Consider the following 22,351-nt stretch of genomic DNA (forward strand, 5'->3'; position numbering starts at 1 on the left):
GTTGTACTGCATATTTGAATTTTCAGAAGGCCTTTGACAAAGTGCCGCACATGAGGCTGCTTACCAAGTTAAGAGCCCATGGTACTGGCATGAGCATTGGCTGATTGGTAGGAGATGGCAAGTGGGACTAAAACGATCCTTTTCTGGTCGCCTGCCAGCAACTAGTGTTCCGCAGGGGTCAGGGTTGGGACCGCTTCTTTTCATGCTGTTTTGCAATGATTTAGATGTGTGGAATAGATGGCTATGTTGCCAAGTTTACAGATGATACGAAGACTGGTGGAAGTGCAAGAAGTGTTGAGGCAACAGGAAGGCTGCAGAAGGACTTAAATAGATTGGGTGAATGGACAAGAGAGTGGCAAATGAAATACAGTGTTGGAAAATGTATGGTCATGTACTTTGATAGTAGAAATAAATGTGTGGACTATTTTCGAAACAGGGAGAAAATCCAGGAGTCTGAGATGCAGAGGGACTTGGGAGTCCTTGTGCAGAACACCCTAAAGATTAAGTGGCAGGTAGAGTTGGTGGTGAGGAAGACAAATGCAATGTTAGCATTAATTTCAAGAGGTCTAGAATACAAGAGCAGGGATGTGATGATGAGGCTTTATAAGGCACTGGTGAAGCCTCATTTTGAGTATTGTAAACAGTTTTGGGCTCCTTATCTAAGAAAACATGTTGTGCTGGCATTGGAGAGGGTAAAGAGGAGGTTCTCAAAGATGATTCCATGAATGAAAGGGTGATATGAGGAACTTTTGATGGGTCTGGGCCCATACTTGCTGGAATTTAGAAGGATGGTGAGAGGATCTCATTGAAACCTCTGGAATATTGAAAGGCTGAGATAGAGTAGATGTAGAAAGGATGTTTCCCATGGTCAAAGAGTCTCGGACAAGAGGTCACAGCGTCAGGATAGAGGAGCTTCCATTTAAAACAGAGATGTGGAGAAATTTCGTTAGCCAGAGGGTGGTGAATTTGTGGAATTTATTACCACAGGCAACTGTGGAGGCCAGATCATTGGGTGTATTAAAGGCAGAGCTGGATAAGTTCTTGACTGGACACCGCATCAAAGGTAACAGGGTGAATGCCGGGAGTGGGGCTGAGGAGGGGGGAAAGGGATCAGCTTTGACTGAATGGCAGAGCAGACTCTGGGTCAAATGGCCTGCATTCTACTGCTACGCCTTCTGAGGCATATAAGCAGAGTTAGGCCATATGGCCTACTGAATCTGCTCTGCCACTCAATCATGGCTAATTTATTATACATCTTAACTCCATTCTCCTGCCTTCTACCTGTAACCTTTGACACCATTACTATTCAAGAACCTATTAACTTCTTCTTTCAATATACAGTACTTAATATATAATAATCTGACCCCCTCAGTCTCCAGTGCTGAAAGGAATAAATTCCTTGCTTGCCCGAATCTCTGACTATAACTCAAGGCAGTCGAGTCCTAGCAACATTCTCAAACTTTCTTTGCAGTCTTTTGGCACCATTCCTGTAACTAGTCTCAGTAATGTCTTTTGCAACTGTATCATAATGTCCCAACTCCTATACTGATTGCCCTTTTGCTCTAGTTTATCTTGTAGATGGTACAAATTACTGCCATGGTTCATTGGTGGTGGAGTGAGTGAATTGTGGATATGGTGTCTATCAGGGCTGAGGGGAGTGATGCTATGTCCTATATAGTGATAGGCTTCTTGAGTGTGGTTGTAGTTACATTCAGCTCGGCAAGTGGAGAGCATTTCATCACACTCCTGGCTTAAGTCTTGTAGATGGTGAACAGATATTTAAAAACTAAGTTATTTGCTGCAGTATTCTTAGCCTCTGGTCTGACACATTATGTATATGTTTATTGCAGTTTAGTTTATGGCCAATATTAACCCTGAGAATATCGATTAGTTTGGGGTTCTGTGATGGTGTTGCTGTTGAATATCAGCGAATGATAATTGGATTTTCTGTTATTGGACATTGTTATTGCTTGGCACTGATGCGGTGTGATTGCTGCTTGGCCTGGATGCTATCCAGGCCAAACAGCAGGTCTTGCTGAACTTGTGTAATCACCACCAAGCACCTCTACTTATTAGATTAGATTCAACTTTATTGTCATTGTGCCAAATACAGATACAAAGTCAATGAAATGCAGTTAGCATCAAACCAGAAATGCAAAGAATAGTGTTACTTACAAAATAACTGCGAATAAAAAGTAAGTGTGACAGCACACAAATATAAAAGCGCTGAGACAGTACAATATGGGTGCAATACTGCTTAGTGCTATGATGTGAGGTTCAGCAGGGTCACAGCCTCAGGGAAGAAGCTCTTCCTGTGCCTGCTGGTGCGGGAGTGGAGGCTCCTGTAGTGCCTACTGGATGGGAGAAGAGTAAAAAGTCCATGGTTAGGGTGAGGTGCATCCTTGATAATGATTTTCGCCCCGCCCAGGCAGCATTTATGGTAGATGTTCTCAATGGTGGGCAATTGGGTGCCAATTATCCACTGGGCAGTTTTCACCACACGCTGAAGTGCTTTGCGGTCCAATATGGGACAGTTGCCATACCACACTGAGATGCAGTTGGTGAGTATGCTCTCAGTGGTACAGCGGTAAAAGTTCATCAGTATCCTGGGACAGAGGTGAGCTTTATTGATGCTCTGCAGGAAATAAAGGCACTGTTGCGCCTTTTTGATCAGGATGGAGGAGTTCAGGGACCAGGTGAGATCCTCGGAAATGTGGACACTTAGGAATTTGAAGCTTGATACATGCTCCACTACAGCTCCGTTGATGTAGATGGGGATGGGAGTGTGGCTCCTAGCATGCCTGAAGTCCACAATAATCTCCTTGGTCTTCTGGGTGTTAAGGGCCAGGTTGTTGTCGGCACACCACGTAGCCAGGTGCTGGACCTTATCCCTGTAGGCCATCTCGTCATCCCCGCTGATCAGGCCAACCACCGTGGTGTCGTCTGTGAACTTGGTTGTGGAGTTAGAACCATGTACAGGAATGCAGTCATAGTTGAACAGGAGTACAGAAGAGGGCTCAGCACACAGCCTTGAGGCACGCTGGTGTTCAGGGTGAGAGTGGAGGAGAGGTTGTCTAACTTAACTGATTGGGGTCTGTTAGTCAGAAAGTCCAAGGTCCAATAACCTTAACCTTATGTTTGAAGGAGACCAGGCTTATAATTGTTCAAAAAAAAATTACTATGCATTGAATTGTCAATTAGAAAGAATTCACAAGTGGATGAATTTGCTTTTAAAGAATAGTTTTCTTAAGAGGGAAAGAATGCTTAGGAAGAAAAGTAAGAGTGGAGGAAGACTGATATTGGTAATAATAAAAGTAAGGTGGGAAATGGTTAAAATGTAGATTGTAACTCTAAATTATAAAGCTGTGGGCTGAGATAAATATGAAAGATCAAGGATCTAGTTAGAAAAATGAAAATGAGATTAGGATACAAAGCAAGTGTTTCCACTAATTTGCTGTAGTGCCTTGAGGATGTCATTAAGTTTGGTTGAAAACATTTTGTGATCAACAATGCATTTTGAATATAGAGTCTTGAGTAGATTGAGTCTATGCTGAATTTCCAGAATTCTATCAATGTAAAAAGGTATGGTCAAGGGAGGCTTACAGTACTGCTTTGAGTCAGTGGACTGGATAATATTTAGGGATTCCTCTTCGAGTTTGAATGAATATGCCATAGTTGTCACCAACTTCATCAAGACTTCTGTGGTTGAGTGTGTGTACTTCATACTGTGATGAAGTGCTTTGTCGTGGCTCGAATCAACTCTTGCCTAAGTAAAGACTTGGACCTGCCACAATTTTGCCCTTTGTCACAATAGGTCTACAGTGGACTCAAAGTTCACTGGCTCTCCACTGGACTTAGGATCACCTGGACATTAGTAATACCCACATCAAGATACTGTCTATTGACTACAACTCAGTGTTCAACACAATCGTACCCTCAGTTCTAATCAACAAGTTTCAAACCCTAGGCCTCTGTACCCACTTCTGCAACTGGATCCTTGACTTTCTCACCAGGAGACCAGAGTCAGTGCAGGTAAGAAATAGCATCTCCTCGCTGAAATCAACACTGCATCTCAAAGGTGCCTGCTTAGCCCACTGCTCTACTCTCTGCACCTATGATTCTGTGGCTAGGCACAGATCAAGTACCATTTAAGTTTGCCAGCAATACAACTAGTGTTGGCAGAATTGCAGATGTTGATAGGGAAGCGTACAGGAGCGAGATAGATCAGCTGGTTGAGTGGTGTCGCAACAACAACCTTGCACTCAACATCAGTAAGACCAAGGAATTGATTGTGGACTTGATGAAGGTTACGTTGAGGGAATGCTCACTTGTCTTCATCAAGGGATCAACGGTGGAATGAGTGAACAGTTTTCAAGTTCATGGGTACCATCATCTCTGAGGATTTATCCTGGACCCAACATATTGATGCGATTACAAAGAAGGCACAACAGCGGCTATATTTGATTAGAAGTTTGTGGAGAATTGTCACCAAATTGTCATGTGCAAGTTTCTACAGATATACTGTGGAGAGCATTCTAACTGGTTGCATCACTGTCTGGTATGGAGGGGCCATTGTACAGGATCAGAAAAAGCTGCAGAATGTTGTAAACTCAGTCAACTCAATCATGGGAACAAGTCTCCCCAGCATCTAGGACACCTTCAAAAGACGACGCCTCAAAAAGGTGACAACATCATTAAGGACCCCCATCACCCAGGACATGCCCTCTTCTCATTGCTACCATCAAGGAGGAGGTATAGGAGCCTGAAGACACATACTCAATGTTTCAGGAACAGCCTCTTCCCATCCGCCATCAGATTTCTGAATGGACAATGAACCTATGAACAGTGTCAGTTATTTGTACTTCTGATTGTAACTTATAGCTTTTATTATCCTGTATTGTGATGTACTGCTGCTGCAAAACAACAAATTTCATGGCGTATGCCAGTGATATTAAACCTGATCCTGATTTTGAAGTTTAATTTTTCTGTTTTTAAGATGCCTTCCAGTATTTAACTGATAATGGCTATCATAACTTGTTGTGTACTTTTGGCTTGTTCTGAAGGTGAGTTGTGTGGTCTGTGAAGAGGGTGATTAGATTCTCCAGTGTGATGAAGACAAATTGGTTGAGTGGTAAATGCATGCTAGGTGCAGTCTAACAGAGATAAATATCAAGTTATTAACTTTGGTTCCAAAATAATTGGATTAGTAGCTGAATAGTAGATTTGCAAAGGGAAGGTGCAATGAGAACTGTGTGCCTTTGTACACTAGTCAACAAGAGCAGGTGAGGAAGGCAAATGCTGGTTTTCATTGCAAGAGAGTCTTTGGTGAGATCCCAACTGGAGTTTTCTGTGCAGTTTGTCATCTGATTTGAAGAAGAATGTTGCTGCCTTGGAGGAAGTGCATTGAAGGTTAACTAGACTGTTACCTGGGATGTCTTATGAAGATCGATTAAGAATGGGAGACCTTTATATGTGGAACATAAATGAGAAGGGATCTCAGAAACCCATAAAGTTTTAACACGATTCGATAACCTAAGCACAGTGGATTCTTGTTAATTGGGCCATTGGTTAATTGGGACAGCTGCTTACTTGGGACAACTCATAAAGAAGAAAAACTAATCGAAAACAGTCGGGATTCTCTTTGTTTATTTGGGATACTATGCCAATTAATTGGGACAGGACACTAACCGAACAGTTTTGAACTAGTGTCCGTCACGTGCACTTGTGCTTAGTGAATAGTTTTTAGATATCATCAGTTGTGTGTATTTGTGTTCAAAAAGCAGTGCTTTAAGTCACTGATAATTGGCGAGAATTAAGCAGTAGGACATTTCAGAATTGTCTTTCTCACTGCAGTTTGAAATATTCAGGCTTGGAGATGCTAGAAATGATTGGGAGTGAAAATGGAACTATTTTACTACTTCAGGTTAGGAACCACAAAAGATATGAAGGTATCGATAATCATCTTGAATGTTACAATGAAAATTAAGATTTGGAAGATGCAATCGTTGAAAGCATTGTATGAAGGTAGTCCATTATCTGCACAGGGTGTCTGTGCTGATTTTATTCTTTTACAGTCAATCAAGACAACACAACTGCATACACTGAATTCTTCCATTGATAACTATTAGGAACCACTGCACAGTTGTATAGTACTATGGTAGTAATGGTAATGTTCTGGTTTGTTCTGGATTTCATTTAAATGCATAATTTGTTACTTAGTTAAACAGTAGTTTGCATTCTTTATACCTTTTTAACTGTTTCCATGAAACTTTGGCTAATCGGGGCAGCTGCTTAATTGGGATAAAACATACTGGTCCTGATGTGTCCCAAATAACCGAAATCCCATTGTACTAGAACGATTTTTTCCAGTGACGGGAGAGTCCAGAATAAGGGGTCACAGCTTTGGAGAACAGGGTATGCCATTTAGAGATCAGGAATTTCGTCACCACCTTGATGCTTAATTTGTAGGATCCTCTGCTTTAAAGCAGCGGTCCCCAACCATCGGTCCATGGACCAGTACCGGGCTGCGAGGAAACGATGTGATTTGGCGATATGAGGCAGCTGCACCTTTCCTCATTCCCTGTCACGCACTGTTGAGCTCATTACACATGCAAGGTCACTACCCGCGCGTCATGTACGTCAGCGCGGGAAGGAGATCAACTCCTTGAGCTTGCAAATGACAGCGAGCGGAAAAGTATGTTTGAGATAACATCTCTGCCGGCATTCTGAATCAAAGTCGAGGCTAAATATGCTGAGATAGCCACGAAAGCACTAAAAACGTTGCTTCCATTTCCAACATATCTCTGCAATGAATACAATGAGAACTAAACTGCGGAATAGACTGGACATAAGGAACTCCCTTCGAGTATCACTGTCTCCCATCACCCCTCGATAGGACCGTGTTGTTGCAGGGAAACAAGTATTCAGCCCAGGGCTCCCACTGATTCAGCGATATTGGTGTGTTGCAATGATTTTATATGTTCTTACGGGGAAAATATGTGCTGTGCGTTTAATATTAAATTTGTTAGATAAACCCTTTTAGAAATGAAATTGAGTGTATTAGCCACTTATCACCTATATTCCGGTCGTGATTAACCCCCTCCCCCCCCGAACAGAATCACCAAAAACGATTGGTAGAAAAAAAATGGGCACGTACACGCATGCGCACTGGTGCCCACGCAAGGCTTCGTGGTCATGGTAGTCTTTCTCGGGGTAAACAACGTATTTGACTGCTACTCTTGTCTGTTGGCAACCCTACCCCGCACCGCCCCCCCCCCCCCCCCCCCCGGCCCCTTGGACGGCCGGTCCACAAGAATATTGTCAATAATAAACCAGTCCACAGTGCAAAAAAGGGTTGGGGACCCCTGCTTTAAAGCACTAGCCCAGTTGGTTAAACATATACAAAAATAGATATATTTAATGACAGAGATGTTAAGGAGGTTGGGGACGTCAGTGAAAACAGACAAGTGAAGTGAATGATCAGCAATGATTTTGGTGATGGAGCAGTACTGATTGGTTGATTGGTTTGAAGAGATTTGCTAGTGCCTATCTCACGTCAAACTATCTACTTTGTTCTGTTGTAAAATAATATGTCCTTTGTAAGAAGAAAATCATTGTTTTGACATAGCTTCTACCTATTTCAGACCAGTAAAATTCCCCATTTGCAACAATGTATAAATTAGGTGAGAGTCTTTGCTATTAGATTATTGCTTTTAAAGACATGTTTCTGTTTTTGACAGAAGAATAGTTTACTTGGTGTAACTCTTCCAACTATATAATGTAAAATTTGCTAGTTAATACAGTTAATCTCTGTAAAATCTAATTGTGATACTTCAGTGCACTATCACTTGTTTTTAGCATAACATTGATCAAGGTTAACTCGGTGGCTCTTAATAAGATTGCTGGAAAGAAAAGATGCCACCTTCTGTAACCTATTGCATTTTTTTGTAAGAATTGCTGCACTCTGATGTAATCCGAATTACCTTAACCAAGATAGTTAAGTAGAGCAACACACACAGAATGTTGGAGGAACACAGCAGACCAGGTAGCACCTGTAACAGTTGATGTTTTGGGCTGAGACCTTTAATCAGAACTGTTTACTCTTTTCCAAAGATGCTGCCTGGCCTGCTGAGTTCCTTCAGCATTTTGTGTGTGTTGCAGATGCTGGAAATCCAAACAATTTTCTCTTATTAGTTCAAGTAGAAGGTGTTTTTAAACAAGATGTCCCAAAAGCATTTGAGTTGTGCATGCGCAAATAATTGTTGCATGAGACAAGACGTCAACAAATTCTACCTACTGCCAGTTGTTTTAAAACACATTCATTGCATGTTATCTTGTTGGTAAGTTTTCAAGTTAAGTTAAATTATTTTATTATCGATATACAAAACCCCAAGCCATAAAATTGATTTTTAAATGAATTGAGCTAAATATTTTTGAATTCTTTAAAATCTGTTCATCATGGAAACTTTGTGCCAGGTCTCCTTCCCACCCTGCGCCTGCTGCAGTTCCAGTGGCTCCTGAAGAACAGATATGCAGATTTTGGGATGAACTCAGTCAAGTTGGCCTTCCTGATGGTATTGATATTCAGACCTTGTTTGAACCTACAGGTATGAAAAATTTGTTCTTTCCTTCAGCAATCTAATTACTTTTATTGATTATAAGTCAGCATCTGTATATCCTAATTATCCAATGTGTGACCAAAATTATTCTGCATTGTCATTCCAGCACTAAGGCTTTCAATTTCCTTTCGTTTATAGAATTTAGAGAAAAAACACTTCCACTGTTAGATCTGTTTGATAAGTATATGGACTTTTTCAACATTGATTTATGAAGTGTAGATTATGGTTGATTAATTTTGAAAGATTTCCTAAAAGAGATGTGAAATAATTCAGTGGTATTTGTAATTGATTGTGACTTTTATGTTTTGTTTTGAGGGTCACTGTTTTATCAAAGTTTTTTTGTTGCTGTAATATAATTTTCTATTAAATGAGATATAGGCCAGCTTTGCTTTTATTCTATGGAATAATCAACATGTGCTCTTTATGAATTGCCATTAGATTTATTTATGGAGAACAGAAGTCTGTTGCTAAAGATGTATGTAGTATTTTACTGTGTCAAAAGTACATTTTATCATCTAAGGATTTCCATCAATAATACTACCAATAATAATTTGCTCATAGTTTTATTTGGGAGTTGCCTTCCAGTACTAATTCAATATCCTTTGCTTCCCTTAATATCCAAAGATCTATCTATTCCCTTGAATATAGTACTGTGCAAAAATCTTAGACACATATATAGTTTGGATAAGACTTCTGCACACTACTATATGTTGGTTAAAATAGAAAGATGGTTGGAAAACAGAAATAAGAGTACATTGCATTAGCTCAGTAGTATTAAGTATTAATATTAAATATTAAAGTAGTATTAAGTAGGTAACTGGGAAGACAATATACAGTGCTGTGCAGAAGTCTTGGGCACCTTAGCTATATGTATGTGCCTCAGACTTTTGCACAGCACTGTATATTCAGGGAGCAAGTCTTGACAGCCCTCTTGGGTAGAGAATTCTATCCAAGAGAAATATAATCATCACTCGGGATGAAGAAATTAACTTTTTCTTTCCACCGATGCTGAATCTTCCAGTATTTTCTGCTTTTAATCTCAGATTTTTAATTGCAGTTCTCTGCTCCCTCCCACAACCCAACTTTCAATTGCTGATGGAATTTCTTAGTTCTCTGAAACACATCCATTTTTAGACTCCTGAGTTTTGGAAATTTAATTCCTTCATCTACCGTTTAAGAAATGTATGTTTCCATAAGATCACCTGTTTTTCATGTCAACTCAGAGTATAGATCAGAAATTAGACTTGGCAAAAGGTAGCTTAACATTGTGCTGGGAAATGTTAAGGTAGATAGGAACAATGAGTGAATTATTCTGAATATTACAGAAAATAATTTTTTCCAATATTTTTATTAATTTTACATATAAGAATACAGAGTACAAGAAAAAAATCAATACATTATACTAAATCACATATAAAGATTCCTTACCTTATATTCATACAGATTAATTAATTCGTAGCATTGAAATATAGTAATTTTATTACATATAAAAATCTAACCCATTACCAAGACCGAAGCTGATTAGTAAAGGAAAAAACGGAAAAAATTTATTAGTCATCGTCTGTGCTTTAACAGCAAATCAAAGGTTTTGAAAATAATTCAAAAAAAGGTCCTCACAATGTTTGAAAATCTTGGCTAGATTCAGAGATTGAACATCGAATCTTCTCTAAATTTAAACATGACATCACATCACGTAACCATTGAGCATGAATAGGAGGGGCAGCATCTTTCCATTTAAGCAAGAGCGTCCTTCTGGCCATAAGAGAAATAAAAACCAAAATGTGCAAGTCAGATGACTCCAAAATAATATCCTTTCCTCCAACAATACCAAATAAAGTGGTTAAAGGATCAGGCTTAAAGTTTACTTTGAAAAGTATCGAGAAAGTTTGAAATACTTCTTTCCAATATTTTCCAAGACTCGGGCATGTCCAAAACATGTGAATGAGTGAAGCTTCTCCATTATTACATTTATCACAATACGGAGGTATATCTAAATAAAAACGAGACAACTTATCCTTGGTCATATGGACCCTATGGACCACTTTAAATCGTAGGAGAGAGTGATGGGCACACAACGATGAAATGTTAACCAATTTAAAAATTTGATTCCAAATTTCCTCAGAAATTGAAGTCTGTAAATCTTGTTCCCAATAAGAAAATAATTTTCATATGTATTTTTAATTTGTTAACAGGCCACTTTTGGGTACACCATTGTTGTGCAGCATGGTCTTCAGGGGTGTGCCAGAAGGAACAGGTACTGGTGAATGTAGACAAAGCTGTTCTCTCAGGGAATGCAGAGGTAAGTTGAGACTGGGAAAGAGGTGGAAAAAGAAATCAACTTCATAAAATTAAAACCTTAGAACAGCTGCAGCGATATGTCAATTAATTGATATAAAATATTATGTCTGACCACTATGAAGAAGGAAGAGAGATTTTTGTTATCATTTCAAGAGTACTTGGTGAAAATTGTACTGCTGAAGTTTTGTTGCATCTTGTTTCTACAACTTTTAGATTTTAAACCATAAACAAGCTTTTGTCTTTTTATCTCTTTGATTTATGATAGTTAAAGTGCTTTATCTTATGGAAACATAAGATCCTAATGGGGTCTGACAAAGTAGATGTTGGGGTGTTTTCATTAATCAGTGCCTATAACAAGGAGGGCATAACTATAAGAAAAGGGATGCTAATTTATAATTGAAGTACATAGAAATATTTTCTCCTTAATGGTAACTCTCTGGAAATCTTTTCCGGGGGCGGGGGAGAAGGTGGAAGCTGAATTATTGGAAACAAAATGGTAGGAAAAAGAAATTTATCAGCCAGTTAGTGTTAGGGAAGATGTTGGAGGTCATTCTTAAGAGTGAGATTTTGGGGTTGGAGGAACATAATAAACTTGGCCAAAAATCAGCATGGTTTTCTTGAGGGGAAATCTTGCCTGTCAAATAGGTTGGAGTTCTTTGAGGATATAGCAGGCAGGACGGATAAAAGAGAGTCAGTTGGTGTTGTATACTTGAATTTTCAGAAGACCTTTCACAAAGTTTGCTGCACAAGAGGCAGCTTAACAAGATAAGAGCCCATGGTATTACAGGAAAAATACTAGCATGGATAGAAGATTGGCTGACTACTGGCATGAGGAAAAGAGTCAGAATAAAGGGGGCCTATTCTGTTTGGCAGCCGGTGACAAATGGTGTTCCAGAGGGGTCAGTATTGGTACCACTTCTTTTAATGTTATATGTCAACCATTTGGATGTTAGAATTGATGGTTTCATGGCCAAATTTGTGGATGATACAGAGACAGATGGAAGGGCAGGTAGTGTTGAGGAAGCGGGGAGTCTGCAGAAGGACTTGGACAGATCAGGAGAATGGGCAAAGAAGTGGCAGAAGGGATACAATATCGGGAAGTTCATGGCCATGTACTTTGTTAGAAGGAATAAAGGTGTAGACTATTTTCTAAATGGGAGGAATATTCAAAAATCAGAGGTACAAGGGACTTGGGAGTCCTTGTGCAGGATTCACCAAAGGTTAAGTTGCAGGTTGAATGGGTGGTAGGAAGGCAAATGCAATGTTAGTGGCATTTCGAGAGGACTAGAATATAACAACAAGGATGTGATGCTGAGGCTTTATAAGGCATTGGTCAAAGTGCACTTGGAGTATTGTGAACAGTTTTGGACCACTTATCTAAGAAATAATTTGCTTGTATTGGAGAGGAGTTCATGAAAATGACTCCAGGAATGAAAGGGTTAACGTTTGAGGAGCATTTGATGTTTCTGGACCTGTACTAGCTGGAGTTTGGAAGAATGAGAGGGGGTCTCAATGAAACCTATCAAACATTGAAACATTGAAGAGTGGATTATGGAAGAGGATGTTTCCTATTATGGGTGAGTCTAGGACTAGAGGACACAGCCACAGGTGCAACCATTTAGAACATAGCTGAGAAGGAATTTCTTTAACCAGAGGGTTGTGAATCTGTAATTAATTGCCACAGTTGACTGTAGGCAAAGTCAATGACTATATTTAAAGTAAAGATTGATATGTTCTTGGTTCGTCAGAATGTCAAAGGTTGCACGGAGAAGGCGGGAGAATGAGGTTAAGAGGGATAATAAGTCAGCCATGATGGATTGGTGTTAATTCAATAGGCTGATTGGCCTAATTCTGCTCATATGTCTTTTGCTCTTATGGAATTATTTAAAATGAATAAAAAGTTAGTAGACTGAGGAGTAGTGGTATATGGGGACATGGCATAAAAGAGTTGGCCAGCATAGTTTAGCCATAATCATACTACGTGGTGGAGTAGTCATATTTTCTTGTCTTTCATTTACAGAAAGTCATTATTATTATTTGAATTTCAGTTTTGCTAATTTAAGAACAAAAATTGAATGCTCTATAAATTCTTCAGCTGTGACCGACTCCCATTTTCTTTTTCCCAGATCATACTGCAAGCTGAGTAGAAGGTACACAAAGTTGGTGATCTGTCCAAATCTGGACTGGGTTTTAAACCCCTCTCATCAAAACTGTCTACCCTTTAACTGTCTCTGTTCCTTTCTTGATCTTGTTCTTATGGTCTCATCCAATTTTCACATTTTTTATACTTGGTTTTAGTAACAATTTCACAAGTCTCTTAACCTCTTGCCTTGAATAAACTGGTCTTCCTTTTATTCCAGTTAGCATAAAAATACACTTCTTTAAAAATCAGCTGCCAGATCATTCCTTAAATCTACATCAGCCTTTCATTATAGGGGCTTTCCAGGTTATATTAGGATTCTGTTCCTGAGAATTGTCCATAAACTAAATTTTCTGTAAGATGGAAATAGCAATGTGAAATCATTAGCCTGACAGACCCTGGGGACTGATCTGCGAAGAGCACTTTAGGGAAGGTCAGTGTAAGTGATAGAAGTTGCTACCAGTAAGTGTGTGGTGACAAGTAATATGTATGCTAACGAGAGGTGGCAGTATTCATAGTGTTTGATCCTACTTGAAGGTGAGCTTGGAGAAAATATTGGCTTTTTTCTGTGGGTGATATCTACGTTGGCTAACTTGGTATACCTTGGAGTACTCTGAGAGAAAATTTTCCCAATGCTAGATTTTCATAAATCAGGTCCTCTGTATTTCAGAATCCTTTGTTTTGGGTTGACTTTATATCCTTGTATTAAGTAACTGCCATTTTCATTTTGGGGCAATTTGGTGTAACCTTTTTAGTTTTAGGTTTGCTCTAATATTGCAATGGGCTTTAAACTATACTTCATTATGGCAGCCATTACTCCCTGTATCTTTTATTTTTTTGCACTTGCTGCATCTTATCTTGGCAACATTGACTTCTTTCTTGAGTCACGCTTAATGGATGCCAGTTACGTGTCAGTACCTCATTTAATATCCCATTATTCATGTGATGATTTCCAGTTGGCTCTTCAATTGCATGAGAAATAGTTGACATTATCACCGACTGATATTCAAGCTTATTGCTCTATTCCTTTTTCTTTCCCATTCAATTGCTGTTCAGGCCATTTCAAAGCCTGTGTTATTTCTGTTCCAGCTGAGATTAGTAACTCAGTTTGTAATTGGGCCAGTGGTCTCAATAGCTTTTTACTGCTACATAAACCATATGTTGCTCATTAGATCATTGAAGGGATGACTCATCCAAGAAATAATCATTCCTGGCATTATAAAATATCAACAATAAAAAAGTTATTGCTTTTTGACTGTCAGATTGCATGGGATGCATACTTACTTTGCCTAATTTGCATCGTAATTATTTTGAAACCTGGGTGTGTAAAGGTTAATAAATAGAGATCTTTTAAAAATGGCACTAAGATTTTCAACCATTAGAACGTAGTGATGGATTATAAATCACAGAAATACTTTTTAAAAAAACTTCTATAAATCACTGATTGCATCAACTGGAATACTGTGCCATTTCTGAGCTTCACACATTAGAAATAATATAAAGGATGGTATAAGAGAAATGAAAGATCTGTTATGTGGAGAAATTTAAATATATTGGGATTGCTCTAAGAATAAAGGTGTAAAATTTCAGAATGGTGTAACAGTTCCCATCATTTGGAAGACCAGCATCAAGAGGACATGAACTTGTTGTACTAGGTAAAACAGCCAAAAGTGAGCAGAGGTTTTAAGCCCGTAAGATATAGGAGCAGAAGTAGGCCATTTGGCCCATTGAGTCTGCTCCACCATTCTATCATGGGCTGATCCAATTCTTCCAGTCATCTTCACTCCCCTGCCTTCTCCCCATACCCTCTGAAGCCCTGGCAAATCAAGAACCTATCTATCTCTGCCTTAAATACACCCAATGACTTGGCCTCCACAGCCGCTCGTGGCAATAAATTCTATAGATTTATCACCCTGACTAAAGTAATTTCTCCACATCTCTGTTCTAAATGGATGTCCTTCAATCCTGAACTCGTGCCCTCTTGTCCTAGGCTCCCCTACCACGGGAAATAACTTGCCATATCTAACTTGTTCAGGCCTTTAAACATTTGGAATGTTTCTATGAGATTCCCCCCTCATTCTCCTGATCTCCAGGGAATACAGCCCAAGAGCTGCCAGATGTTTCTCATACAATAACCCTTTCATTCCTGGAATCATTCTCATGACTCTTCTCTGAACCCTCTCCAATGTCAGGATATCCTTTCTAAAATAAGGAACCCAAAACTGCACACAGTACTCCAAGTGTGGTCTCACGAATGCCTTATAGAGCCTCAACATCACATCCCTGTTCTTATATTCTATTCCCCTAGAAATGAATGCCAATATTGCATTCTCCTTCTTTACCACTGACTCAACCTGGAGGTTAACCTTTGGGTATGCTGCACAAGGACTCCCAAGTCCCTTTGCATCTCTGCATTTTGAATTCTCTCCCCATCAAAATAATAGTCTGCCCGTTTATTTCTTCCACCAAAGTGCATGACCATACACTTTCCAACATTGTATTTAATTTGCCACTTCTTTGTCCATTCCCCTAAACTCTGTTTCCTCAACACGACCCGTTCCTCCACCTATCTTTGTATCATCAGCAAATTTTTTTTAAACCAGATATATTATGATGTGAATGCACTGACTGGAAGAGTGGTGAAAGCAGATTCAATAGTAATTTTGAATGGGAATTAGATCAGCATATAAAAGGATGTACATTCAGTGGATACCATTTTCAGAGGACCCACAAAAGCACGTAGACTGAATATTTGCAGTTATTGTGCAGAGAAGAAAAGCAGTCCACAACAAAATTCATTCTCATACAAAGCAGCTTATTTTGCACAATGTTCACTCTTCAGTTTTCTTTTGACTGTTTAGCACTATTATTATTAATGCTGTTGATTGTGAGATGCAAGTCAGCAGCTAATGAAAAGATGACAGGTTTCCAGCTATGTGACAATAAAATCAGTTGGGTTCAAAGCTGTGCTATTCATATTACACAGAGTTCATACACAGTAACAGATGGTACTGGGAATTGTTTGTTTAATACACCCTTAGGCTGTTGGGGGTTAGGCAGAAGGTAGTGTGGGGAAAAAGAAATTTTGACTCTTCATTATACCTTGTACATGACATTTTAATGTGTAAACAGTCTGGCATTGGGCATAAAATATTTCACTCGGTCTGCAAATGTTTAAGCTTAGTTGGTGGTGGAAGCTTTGAAGTTCTACAGTAAACAGAATTTGACACATGGGGAAAGACATCCAAGTTAGATGAAATTAAACATATTGACTGACCCATATCCCTTTCTCTAAATTCATTTCTTCTGCACATAACCCCTTTGCATAATAGTACAGTAACAAAATACACTGTTTGCTGACTCCCTTGATAGAAGAAATGGGATGAATTGCCCTTGTTTAAAACTGATGTATCTCACAACAGAAGCGTTCAATAAGGACTCCAATGTATTTAAAAATCTGTCTGAAAGATGCAACACAAACCCATCTGTGAATGGTTGTGTTGGGTGCTAGATGGCACGGAGAATATACAGCGCAGCTGTATTTACTATAGTATATTAGTTTATCAGTATATGTAATTTTCTTGTAAAGGTACTCAGTTCTATTCCCTGAATATTCTATGATAGTTTAAAGTCTCACTATAGTTAATATTTTATATACAAAACATTTAGGGTTTTCAGGTCAAAGTCAAAAATTCTAAGTAAATTTATTATCAATGTACACGTGTCACCACGTACCCTGAGATTAATTTTCACATTAAATGCAAAGAAACAATGAAATACTACACACACAAAGATGCACAAACAACCAATGTGCAAAAGACAGCAAATTGCACAAATGTAAAAGGATTAGCAAAATAATCACAATAATAGATAAATAAGTAATAAATAATATTGAAAACATGAATTGTAGAGTCCTTGAAAGTGAGTCTATAGTTTGTGGAATCAGTTCAGTTTTGGGGAGAGTGTAGTTGTCCACTTGGGTTCGGGAGCCTGATGGTTGAAGCAGCTTTTCTGCTTTTCATAACTGTTTCTGAACCTGATGGCATGAAACCTAAAATTTCTGTACCTCATTTGTGATGGCAGCAGCAAGAAAAGAGCATGGCCTGGATAGTGGGGGCCTTTAAAGAAAGATATTACTTTCCTGTGACAGTGCTCCTTGTAGATGTTCTTAATATGTTCTTAAAGTGATGGACTGGACTATATCCATCACCTTTTGTAGGCTTTTCTGTTCAAGGACATTGGCACTTCCCTACTAAGCTGTGATGCAACCAGTCTGTATACTCTCCATTCTGCATCTATAAAAGTTTGTGAAAAGTCTTAGATGACATGCCACATCTTCATAAACGTTTAAGAAAGTGAAGGTGCTGCTGTGCCGCCTTTGCAATGGCACCAATCTGCTGGATCCAGCACAGATCCTTTGTTAATGCCAAGGAATTCAAAGTTACTGACCCTCTCCATTTCTGATCTGCTGATGAGGACTGGCTCGTGGACCTCTGGTTTTCTCCTCCTTTAGTCAATAATCAGCTCTTTGGTTTTGCTGTCATTGAGTGAGAGTTTGTTCTTGTGGCACCATTTGGCCAGATTTACAGTCTGCCTCCTACATGCTGATTTGTCACTACCTTTGATTCAGCCAGCGACAGTAAACTTAAATATGGTATGGCTGGCTGCTTCTGTGATACTTCTGAACTGAATTACATATCTAATGAAAGAAGGTGATTATGTGTTAAAATTTTAACTTTCTACTCTGCTTGAAATCCTGAAGCTGCTTGCTTATTTCTGCCTTTACTACTTCTGTAGACCATCTGGGTGAGAAGCAAGGTAGAGTCCCGAGCTGGTGGAAACACTTCTCTTTATAAGAGACTATTTAAAAAATAGATAAATAGAAATTTGGAAATAGAAATACTTTGGGAGAATTAAATAAAACTTTCCCCTTTTAACTCTGCTGCTATTAAGCTGATAACCTTATTATTCTCGGGCATATTTACCTAATCCCACTGCATGTGCATTTTGTCTGCAGTATCAGCCATTTTATAGTTATGAAGAACTGTTATCACTTGAATGCTTGCTATTCCATTTCTAATTTTTGTTCTTGCCCTGTTCCATCTGTTACTAAAGCTAAAGGAGTGAAGTTCCATGCTTGTATTGATAACTTAGTTCACAGTCCAAGAGTAGCTTTGGCTGTAATTAAGACTTTTTTGACCAGGGAACAAAAAGGAGACTATATTTGGTGAACTCATTTAATAAGTGAAACTAAGTGCTAAGGGGGGCATCATGGTAGCGTAAAGGTTATCGCGGCACTTATAGCTCATTGCGTTAAAGTTCAGTTCCGTAAGGGGTTTGTACGCTTTCCCTGTGACCATGTGGGTTTCATCCTTCAGAAATATTGGTTAGTAAATTAATTGGTCATTGTACTTTGTCCTGTAATTAGGCGAGTGTTAAGTAGGTGGGTTGCTGGGTGGCACAGTTCATTGGACTGTAAGAGTCTGGTCAGGCTCTTAAATAAGCAAGATCTTTTCTAAATGCATTTGACAAAGATGCTTTTAAATGTATCTTACATTTCTAAATTTAACTTGTATGTGTAGTCAATGTTGGCTGATTCTGATTAGTACAGGGATTCACTATCTGATTTTTGCACAAGAAAAGCCTGGCTTAAGGATTTGCCTGAATTTCACAGAGCAAGCATTTTAACATTGGGAAGAATTTTTATTGGCAATTTGGAGAGGGAGCAGAGATTATATTTGATAATCTATTAATCAGCACAATTGCCACAACAGCTCTGAGGTTAAATTTTTGAGGGAAGGTTACTTGATGAATACCTCCAGTGATCTCTGTTGCCCTTTCAACAATCACAAAGTTAAAATGACTCCACTGAAGGGGCTGTAGTAGACGATAACCAGTTTTAGTTCAGTGTTTGCAAAATCACTTAAAGCTATATTACAGAAATATCTCTAGCTTGATGTGTAGCAATGAACCAGCACACAGGTAAACAGTGAGGGGGGTAAAAAAATCAGTAGGTCTACCAAAGACCATTGCTGTATGAAAAGCGGTGTAGGAAAATGATTGTCGTTGAGGCAAAAACGGAAACCACAATGAAGTGTTTATAAAATGAAGGTTTACAACACATGCCACTGTGTTCTCCAAAAGGTGCACCATTTCCTACACAACAGATCTGCATTTGGAAAAATTTTGTGCCGGATATATTTGTGCATTGCATTTTCGTAATGGTGCAGCCATCCTGCAGATTCATCTGGCCACTGTACTTAGGAGTGGTTGAAAGTTTCCCAAAGATCTATTGCTTACATCCTTACAGAAAAGCAAAGCAAATAACATAATGCAAATAAAGTTTGCAGTAGGTTTCTGGAAAACTTCACTTACTATTGTAATCCAATTTATATCTAAATGCAGATGGGAGTTTTGAGAAGCAACTTGTGGGCTATCATTGTTAAACAATGCAGGCTAGAATTGCAATGGCATGAAAGTTTACATTTGCACTGTTTATTATTAGTTTAAAGAGTTATTGAATGAATCAACTAGAATGCTACTGATAGCAAAGTTTACTTTCTCCCTTTCCTCCTTTTCATTGAGAACACCTGGAAATGTGAAGGAGCTTTTAGTTCATCTTAATTCCTTAATAATCTGTAACAATCTGCTGGAGCGACTTAGAATTGCGTAGTATCAGTGTGTGGAAAGGATTTGGGGTGAAATTCTGCATCAGGATTGAGTGGAGAAGGAAGATACCCTTTTAAAAAGAAAAGAACGGAACAAGTGAGATGGGAAGCACTAGATTGGAGAGAGGTGTGGTAAGAACAGAAGTCTGAGAAATCAAGGAAATATGGGACGGCTCCATCAAATGCAGAAGAAAGGAAGCAATGTTTCTTGGAAAATGAGTACATTAGTATCTTGGAATTGTTCACATCATAATTTGTCAGTATTTTAATATTGCATGTTTAAGAAATATACCCTTTTTTTTTTAGACAGCTTAATTGCTATACCATTGCCCAATTGTTTGAAAATGGCTGGTAAAAATCAATTGCTTTGAGTACAGTGCCTATAAAAAGTATTTCCCTCCCCCCCTTGGAAGTTTTCATGTTTTATTGTTTTACAGCATTGAATCACAGTGGATTTAATTTGGCTTTTTAGACACTGATCAACAGAAAAAGACTTTCGTGTCAAAGTGAAAACAAATTTCTACAAATTGGTCTAAATTCATTACATTTATTAAACACAAAATAATTGATTGCATAATCACCCACCTCCTTCATGTCAGTATTTAGTAGATGCACTCTTGGCAACAATTACAGTCTTGAGTCTGTGTGGATAGGTCTCTAGCAGCTTTGCACATCTGGATGCTGCAATTTTCCCCTATTTTTCTTTACAAAACTGTTCAAGCTGTCTGTCTGTCAGATGGCATGGAAATTGTGAGTGAACAGCTGTTTTCAAGCCCAGCCACAAATTCTCAATTGGATTGAGGTCTGGACTCTGATTTGGCCACTCCAGGACATTATTGTTGTTTTTAAGCTATGTTGTTTTTAAGCTATTCCTGTGTAGGAATATTTATGCTTGGGGTCATTGTCTTGCTGGAAAACAAGCCGCAGTTCTCTTGCAGACTGCATCAGAGTTCCTCCAGGATTTCCCTGTATTTTGCTGCGTTCATTTTACCCTCTGTCTTCAAAGGTCTTCCAGGGCCTGCTGCAGTGAAGCTTCCCCACAGCATGATGCAGCCACCACCATAATTCACAGTAGGATGGTGTGTTTTTGATGATGCCAAATGTAGCATTTAGCCTGATGGCCAAAAAGCTCAATTTTTGTTTCATCAGACCATGGAACTTTCTTCCAGCTGAGTCTCCCACATGCCTTCTGGCAAACTCTAGCTGAGATTTCATGTGAGATTTTTTTCAACAGTGGATTTCTCTTTGCGATTTTCTCATAAACCTGTGAAAGGTAAAACACTCATTACAGTTGTATGCACAGTCTCTCCCATCTCAGCCACTGAAGTTTATATCTCCAGAGTTGTCATAGGTTCTTGGTGGCCTCCCTCACTAGTCCCCTTCTTGCATGGTCTCCCAGTATTTGAGGACAACTTGCTCTAAGCAAACTTAATTGTGCCATATTCTTTCCATTTCTTGATGACTGACTTAACTGTACTCCAAGCAATATTCAGTGACTGGGAAATTTTCTTGTATCCATCTCCTGACTTGTGCTTTTCAATAACCTTTTTGCGGGGTTGCTTGGTGTGTTCTTTTGTCATCTTGGTGTATTTATGCCAGGATACTGGCCCATCAGCAGTTGGACCTTCCAGATACAGGTGTATGTAACAACTAAAACATGAAAACTTCCGGGGGGAGAGGAGCTGAATACTTTTTATAGGCACTGTACAATAGAATACAACAGACATTTTCTCAATATTGAAAACTGCCTGAATTGAATGAAGCTCTGAATTGAACTTAATTTTACATACACACACACAAACTACATGTGGATATATATATATTCTCCAAAAAAAAACACAATATATATCATACTTCATAACCTTGTGATGTCCTAAGCATATCAAAGCCAAAGAAATAATTTTGAAGTGACTGTGCTTTGAGGGATAAATGGCAATTATGCCTATAAACAATCTTAAACAGATACTTCAGTGAAATAAAAACAAAATAATGTAAATGTTTAGTAGACCCAGGTAGCATGGTGATCTAAAACTTAAAATGCAGGTTTGAAAAGAAGTTAAATAGAAATCAGCTGAAATTGTGAAATACGCACTGGGTCTATTTAGAGTTGTATCCAGGGGTCTTTTCATGCCCTTGAAGAGGCAGAATCTTCATTTCAAAGTTTCATCCAGCATTTCCTTGTGACTTGTGCAGGCTTGGCTTGTGTGTTTAGCTTCATGAAAGAAGACTTGAACTTATGAGCTCTTGACTGAGAAACAGGGCAACCTTAATGTAGAGTAAAATCTATTATTTAAATAAAAACACATTTACTTCTGTCTCTTGAAGAAAGAAAAAAATAATTAACATTTAGAGGCACAGAAATGAGCATGTGCTGATGCAAATGCTCCTGTTTGTTTTGTATTAGGGAACTCAAAGTTCTCATTGTGATTGGTCTCTGCAATCAGCAAATCACACAAAAATAATTCCCATAATGTGGTGGCAGTGGATTTCCCATCCACTGCTTCCAGCCTCATAGTTCCCTTACCCCTTACTGCTTGTTTCTACCTCTTACCCAAGATCCACAAACCTGAGTCTCTGGTAGAACTATTATTTCAGCCTGTTCCTGCTCCAGGGGACTCATGTCTACA

General features: G+C 38.8%; 1 protein-coding gene across 10 annotated transcripts in view; it reads left to right on the forward strand.

Annotated features, from left to right (window-relative positions):
• Nucleotides 1–22,351, forward strand: part of kmt2ca (lysine (K)-specific methyltransferase 2Ca) — a 487,395-nt gene that overhangs the window by 218,824 nt on the left and 246,220 nt on the right. For all 10 annotated transcript variants that reach the window (XM_072254064.1, XM_072254065.1, XM_072254063.1 and 7 more), the window contains 2 exons: nt 8,476–8,606; nt 10,811–10,917. In XM_072254064.1, the coding sequence (XP_072110165.1) occupies nt 8,476–8,606; nt 10,811–10,917 (238 nt within the window). The remainder of the gene's footprint in view (nt 1–8,475; nt 8,607–10,810; nt 10,918–22,351) is intronic.

This window comes from Mobula birostris, chromosome 3 (genome assembly GCF_030028105.1).
Source record: "Mobula birostris isolate sMobBir1 chromosome 3, sMobBir1.hap1, whole genome shotgun sequence".
Classification (NCBI taxonomy): Eukaryota; Metazoa; Chordata; class Chondrichthyes; order Myliobatiformes; family Myliobatidae; genus Mobula; species Mobula birostris.